Below are 7,370 nucleotides of genomic sequence, written 5' to 3'. Positions count from 1 at the left end.
GACAGACCACCAGGATTTTATTAAATAAATGTTCAGTCGAAGACCAGATTAGGCAAACGGGTGGAAAGTGGAGGAAGTGCAGATCTCCGGCCCCTCTACCACTGTAAGCAGCAGGGCCTGTCCAGGGAGGCAGGGATGCCAAGGAAGGCAAGTGGGGTGCACAGCGCAGGAGGGCATGATGGAACCAGTAGAGGCTATTTATGTGCTGGGAAGGGACAGAAGAACCCAACTCTCCCCACATTCCCGTGGGTGGTGTTGGAAAGCTGTGTGGTCCGAAACTTCACTCCTCTTCGTTCTCCATGCCCAGCTCAGTAAGTGTGGGATTGACCTGCCAGTAGGTGGCTTGCAATGTCGCTGTCTTTCCAACAAGAGCTCAGGTTGAGTGGCAGCAGGAGGGAGAGAGGGCCACTTGCATTTTCCACAAAGATCTTTGCTGCTGGCCACCAGTCTGGCGGGGCCGCCTCCGCCTGCACTAGCTAGTATCCGAGTCCCCTCTCCAGGGGCATCTCAGATCCTGGCGCCCAGGCTCCAGAGGAACGGGGAGGAGGGCGGGGATCTGCATGCTCCTTCAGGCAGTGGGCTCAGTGCTGGTGCTCAGGTCCCGACTTCCCCAGGAAGTCCCTACAACAGAGGACAAGCATTAGCCAGATCCGAGCCCAAACCAGACATCCTGTCTGGCGTACTCCTCACACAGCCATCGAAGGAGGACAGGAGCCTGGAGGACCTCAGTCCCACTCAGAAAACCATCAGTGAGTTAAACAAGGAGGGCACCAGTAGCACACAGTCAAGTCCTGACACGCAGAAAGAAAGACCAGGCTACTCTTCTTTATTCTAAACTTTAGACCTATACTCTGGCCTAAATTTTCTGTAGCATACTCCATTTATGATGGGGAAAAACTGTAACCCCAGAGCATACCCATACTCTTTCAGCTCACTGTTCCTCTCAGCCACCCAGCTCCATGTGGCAAGGAATGGCAAACTGCTAAACAAACGTAGCTTTGCCTCCAAAACTTTCAAGGCAGCCAGGGGAGAGCTGAGTGTGAACTAGAATTACACACAGGATGAAACTTGCCGAGGGCCGATTCGAGCACCCCAGGCTCAGCAGACTCAGGAAGTGGAACTCACAGCCAGGAGCACAGCAACCACTAGAAGCAGCTGGAGACAAACAGGCTTCTGAAGAGCTGGCCCAAGCCAGAGTGCCTTTGGGCCGTGTGCGCAGGGCAGAACCCGACGGGTGTGGGAAGGGACCGAGGCCTCACCTATAGCAGTTGGGGAGCGTATAGGGTGGGGGCTTCGGCACATGGCCGGCTATGCACTGGGCAAGCCCCCGCAGGGGGTATTTGTGTGGGCCTGTACAACCTGTACCACAGGGAGATCATGGGAATGATCCAGGACGGTGGGGAAATAAACACTCTCAGCCCCTCTGGATGGAAATGAAAAGCTCTTGAATCATGGTGACTCTTGACCCCACTGAGGCGACTTCAGTGGCTGAGCCTGCTGTATGTCTGGCCTGAACCTTCAGCACCCAGGACGATGGTCCTGGTGAGAAGAGAATGTCTCACCTCAGTATCCGAGGAAGCTCGGGGCTCTTGTAGATGTACTTGTGCCTGTAGCCGAGGTCTGAGTGAAAGGGGATAAACTGAACTTTGAAATCTTGGAAGCTTCGAGATGGTGCGGCGATGTTGTAGAGCTGGGGAGGGAGAGATGGGTCAGCATCCAGAGATGGTAGCCCTGGGGTGACCTGCGTGAGGGCCTCCCCTTCGACAGAGGCCAGCCAGTGACTGCTGCCTGTGCGGAGCAGCGCACGCCGCCTCAAACAGCACTGCTGCCCTGCACTTTGCCGTGGCTGGGGCGGGGATGCTGCAGAAAGCAGTCCCAGGCGCAACTCCTCCCTGCCGTCCAAGACCCTCTGTGTCCTCACCCCTGGCAAGGTGGGTGAGCCAGCACTGCTATGGGATGGTGTGCTGGCCTGAGAGCCTGGAACAGCCGTGATGGCGCAGCCCTGGGGGCCGGGATGGCTCATGTGCCTCAGACTTTACTCTGTCCTGGTCAAGGTCAGTCAACAAGCGGGCTCAGGATCTGTCCTGCCTCAGCCCCTCCCTCCTCCTGTCCCCAGGGCCAGGCTGTGTGCTCAGACCTGCTGATGGGAAGGGACCTCGCCCTGCTGGACCCACCTGTACTTTGGGACAATTCCAAGGTGGAAGTAGCCCAAGTACCTTTAGGCTGACCCTGCTCCTTGCCATCACCACAGCCAGGCAGTGCTGCCTCTTATCCCACACTAGCCTACAAATCTAATTCTGCTTCCTGGTAGCAAAAGCAAATGCGGAGGCGCCACAGCAACACGACACTCCTCTGACATTGGCCCAATCCCAAAGGGAGAAGAACAAACGAGAGGTTCTGTGTCAATGTTACTGACTGGGACTTCTATGTTGGGGCCGGGGGCTCCTCATCATCGAGGGTCCCACCCACCAGCCAGTAACTGGAGAGCCCTCCCAGCTAAGTTTGCTGTAGTCAAGTATCTGTCAGACCAGGATCCCTGCATGGGGACTCGGGAGACATTTGCTTATTTTCATGTTTCTTCTTGTGGATACAGTAGATATCTGGCCCCCACCCTGACACTGGCAGCAGCGGCCTCTCCTCCACCTCTGCGTATGCCTAGCCCAGCCCGACCAGGGGCCTGACAGACAACCTGCCCACACCAGGGGCTACACCGACACCTACCTTTCTGCCAAGCTGGAAGGGCACGACGGGGTCATCCTCGGCATGCAGGATGAGCAGGGAGCAGGAGATGTGCTTCATGCTGTGGGGAAAAGAAAGGACTAGACCAAGACCCCAGAGAGATGGCTGGAGTTTCCTAGTACCCTGGGCCTGCCCTTGGCAGGGAGCTGGGTTCAGGGAGTGTTTTACCATTTGCTGGGCTTTTTACTACATAACTAAAAGTCAATTTCTCAGATGTTTCTGTCAATATCTATTCTAGGTGATAGGTGTCAATCAAATCTAGAGATCGAGTCATTCACCAAACCTGGCCCCTGCATAGTTTCTGAAAATTGAAAATGATTATTTTTGCCAGTAGACATATTCTTTAAAAGTTACAAAACAGTTACAAAATGAATAATTTCGGCGGGCCAAGAAACTTACTGCAAATACATGTTACTAGGAATCTGTTGGTAAAAAAAGTCTATACCCTATAATTTCTCTTTGGTATAAATAATATTTAAGGTCACTCCTGAACATTTACAAGTAAATTAATATTTTCCACAGGTTCATTCAATCCAAACCTTTCAGCAAACCAAATAACAGAAGAACAGGCTGAGTGCCTCCTGACTGCCTTACTGAGGGCTCACGGTGAGCTGGTGGACTTGGCACCCCCCTGCTCTTGGCGATGCCATACTGATCTGGGGGCTCCGTGAGGGCAGTGTTGGTCAAGCCTGGCACCTGGCACACCCCGGGCCAGGGAGCTTGTTAGCCCAGAGATGCCCAGCCCATCTGGCAGTCTGTTTCTGCTAGTGATGCACAAGCATAACAAACGCTCTCCCCTCATTCTGCTTCCAGGTTGACGTGTTTCTGGTGTGTAAGTCACACTTTGAACTGCCTATTTTTCAGCTTTTGTATTGCAGGCAGTTTGTCTTACCTTTACCTGCTTTGGAAGAGGCCTGGCTCACATGCTGTCACCTTGGCAAGTATTTGGCAACAGACCTGCCCACCAAGAGGGAGCTGCTGACTTCCAATGGGTGAGGGCTGGTTCATGTGGGGACGATGTGCTGCTGGTCCCCACTGCTCCCACCACTCAGCTGGGGGGCAAGGCCAAAGGTGACTTGAGGCGGGGGGCGGGGGGGGGCAGGCAGCACACACTGTTGTTTAGAAGGAATCCAGTTTATTCAGATAACTCTTTAAATTCCAAGACAATAATATTTACAAACAAGTAGGTCATTTGCTTATAATTTGCTCAAATTTCAGTTTGTTCTATTTTCATTTTTAGAACTAAAAAGCCTTACCTAAGGGGGAAAAATACTCCATTTTTTTAACATTCTGTTTCTAAGTGTAGATTTTTAAATGTTAGCTGAATATTTAGATAAAAATTTTTTCCTTTCCTTTTCTTTTTTTGAAGAAAACCCAGGAAACAAAGGTATCACAGAGATAATGTTAGCAGAATAGGAACGTTGTTCAAAGAAAGAGTCCTTAACTAGAATATTCACTTTTGGTTTTCCTAATAGAAATATTTTAAATAATAAACTTTGTAACATCTTTTCATAACCAAACATCAATCAAATGGCTGAGGAAAAGTCAATGTTTGAATAACAGTTACTATTACAGCTTTAATACCTATTTAGGAGTTCTGGTTTTGCCAAACTATTTTCCAACAAAACCTATATGGACAAAATAGTTTGTTTTCATACACCTTTAATTCTATAGTCTTTCCACACTCCTTTTTCTCTTCCCTGCAGTGCTATACCTACTTTCCCTCTATTAAGATCTGTTGGTTAGAGAAGAACCCTGTAGTCTTCAGAATTCCATCCTATTTGGTAAATATGACCGAACAGGCTTATACTGAGCATTCTCAGTGTTTTTCTAAATTGAAAAATTAGGTACTCTGCCGCAGTACTCACTTTTCATCATTTGCAAATTTAATTCCACTGCTTGTAATGGGATCGAGGAAGAACCAGTCAAACCCAGGGAAGTATCGATATATCTGAAGGTGACATGGAAACAAGGTGCAGAAGCATCAATTAAAATACTCAATGCAGAGAACCAAGGTCAAGGGTTCAAACGGAAGGTGATGAGTGCCCAGGAGACACTTGCTTTTGAGCAAGCTGAATTGCAGCCCCACCAGAACTGTGCTGGGGCACCCCAGCACCCCTGTGCTCCGACCACAGATTCTCTGCTCAAGAGGCCCCTGGACTGGTTGCAGCAAGGGCTGCCTGTAAATGGGGCTCCCACCCTTAGAGCAGCAACCAGGATGAGCTTGGAGACTAGACTTCCCACAAACATCAGGGCCTCCACCCCCCAGGGAAAATGAGGATCCATGGACTTGGAAGAAAAGCGACACCAAGGAAGTTAAGACTAAAGAACAGAACTTCTTTTGGTTTGCAACAGAGCAGCGTGAAGTCAGGCAGTGGGCTGACACAGCTCCCCCAGAAAACATGGCCACCCAGGAAGCAGGAGAAAGTAACCAGACACAGAGGGAGCCCCTCTGGGCCAGGCTTATAAATAGGCTCTGATACAGTCAGTGAGGGCTTGACTCACCCTGGGGCCCCCACCTGGGTTTACCCAGGGTGTCACCCCTAGATACAACCGTAAGAGCCTGGCTGCCGAGCACTGTCTGTGGGGACTGAGAGTGGGGGCACCCACTAGCTCAATCCTGGCGAAGGAGCTCGGGACAGCAGATCCCAGCCTGGGCTGACTCCTACAGGGCAGTGATGCCCAGTGGACAAACCGTGCCACAGGGGCAAGGCCTCTTGTGGGTCCTACCACCCTAGACAAGCCAGCTGTGAACCCCTACATGGTGGCAAACTTCCTGGGGAGCTCTGGAGTCAGGCCAGTGCCCAGAACAGGATCCATTTTTAATAAAACACGTATTCATTGGAATAGTTAAGAGATTTTTGTGATTATTGTTTTATTTTATACTTATTTATTGTAGTTATTTTTATAGTAATTATTTTAATAATGAAAATAAGTCAAATTTTAATAAGATCTGTACTTGCCACTGAGAACGGATGGCTCCTAGCTTCTTCTCGGATATTAGTGAATGGAGATTCCAATATAAGGGCATCTGGAGGTGTCTCTAGATAAGTAAAACAAACAGGGAACTGTGAGATGGGCAAGAAGCCCAGACAAAACACACTCCATGGTCCCATGGTGGGTTCACGGGAGGGGCAGCCCCCCAGACAAGATAGTAAAATCCAGGGTGCCAGTCTGGCTGGCACCCTGTCGGGCCTTCCCACATGACCGGCACATGGGAAGAGCCCACACGGGACTGTCAGGTGGCCTCGGGTCGCTCCTGAGAACCACCTTTGCTGAAGCTGCTTATTTGGAGCCCCGTCCTTGGTGAGGCTGTACCAGCTGCTCCAGAATCCATGGGGAATACATGCTTAGGTCAACTGAGGGTCTGTCTGCCCAGGTCCTGGCCTCAGTGCCCAACTCAAGGGGCTCTGTGAGGACACGGAACCCAGTCAATGTGCTACTTGCCCACCCAGCACCCACTTCACAAGAATTCACAGCAGGGCCTGGAATGCAGCCAGTGTCCAAACACTCTGCTTGCCCTGAGGGAATGCCACCAGAGCTCACATCCACACAAGCCCCTACCTCGCTCACACAGGCGCCGTACCAGATTTGTTGCCACTCTGAAAAGAGAAAAAAACAGTTCAGTTGAATTTTGACAAAAACAGTTTTAGATGAGACTGTTCTAATACTAGAAAGTAACCAGAAAAGCCATAGGATCTGTGAAGCAATTGGTAGGGTTGTGGAGAGGGTGGTAGGGGGGCAAAGATGCTCCAGGACCATGGGTGGGCCCGGCTGCTCCAACCATCAGCCAGCTCCTTTAATAAGGGTGACAATGATAGTCACCCTTCAAGTACCTAAGGCATGTTCTGCAACCTCACCAGGAACAGCCTCCTTCAGGTTACACAGCACCGCCCCTCAGTTGGAGTGGGTGCTGCTGTGACAGACAGAGGGACAACGGGGACCAGCATTGCCCTATCAATTGAGAGCTGGCTGCAGTCTACCTGCACAATTCTTGGAGGTGGCAGCATTTGGAGTCTGCCAGGTCCAGGGGCCTCTTGCCGTCTCAGAACCATACCAGGGGGTCCTGTGAAGACAGCCGTGCCAGGGTGGCCTGCTTGCCTCTACCCAGAGTACCTCTCCGAAGGCACATGGGCTACTCTCCCCACAAGGGTGGGCCAGGAGGCCCTGTCCCAGACAATGCCCAGTCCACAGTCCCTGGCCCAACTGCAGCATGCTATCCAAGTTGAGCAGCAGCTTGAAAAAAGGCTGCAGCCACTGCACTTGAAGGAAAGGCAGGAGGAAAAGGCAAGGCTGCTGAAGGTCTTGGGCTCTGGGCACTGACGTCAGCGGCTCTTTTTAGAAACACTCTGGACCTCACATCAGCAGAAGCAATTCAGGAGGCCCCAAATGGAACATTCAAGTGCTTCCTGTCTTGGTATTGTTGCCTCCCCCAAGTTCTCTGGTAAGCCAAGTATGGGCCATGTGGCCCAGTTGTTGCAAATGTCCCTGGTTTGCAGTGATCAGAGCTCTGGCACTGGAGCTTTCTGGCCAGCACACACAGTCCAAAACCAGGGGATATGAAGCCTGGGTGCATCTTGAACTTGAACCCTATCCAGTCTGCTCTGAAGATGTCTCCCCAAGGGTACAAC

General features: G+C 51.2%; 1 protein-coding gene across 5 annotated transcripts in view; it reads right to left on the bottom strand.

Annotated features, from left to right (window-relative positions):
- Window positions 1-7,370, bottom strand: part of ABHD12 (abhydrolase domain containing 12, lysophospholipase) — a 70,033-nt gene continuing 62,663 nt past the window's right edge. For all 5 annotated transcript variants that reach the window (XM_081033325.1, XM_081033323.1, XM_081033326.1 and 2 more), the window contains 6 exons: window positions 6,304-6,341; window positions 5,703-5,782; window positions 4,608-4,690; window positions 2,722-2,800; window positions 1,563-1,690; window positions 1-621 (listed from right to left, as the gene is read on the bottom strand). In XM_081033325.1, the coding sequence (XP_080889451.1) occupies window positions 582-621; window positions 1,563-1,690; window positions 2,722-2,800; window positions 4,608-4,690; window positions 5,703-5,782; window positions 6,304-6,341 (448 nt within the window). In that variant the 3' untranslated portion in view covers window positions 1-581. The remainder of the gene's footprint in view (window positions 622-1,562; window positions 1,691-2,721; window positions 2,801-4,607; window positions 4,691-5,702; window positions 5,783-6,303; window positions 6,342-7,370) is intronic.

This window comes from Rhinolophus hipposideros (genome assembly GCF_964194185.1).
Source record: "Rhinolophus hipposideros genome assembly, chromosome: 22".
Taxonomy (NCBI): Eukaryota; Metazoa; Chordata; class Mammalia; order Chiroptera; family Rhinolophidae; genus Rhinolophus; species Rhinolophus hipposideros.
Note: the sequence above shows the minus strand (reverse complement) of the source record. Positions and strands in the feature narration are given on the sequence as shown.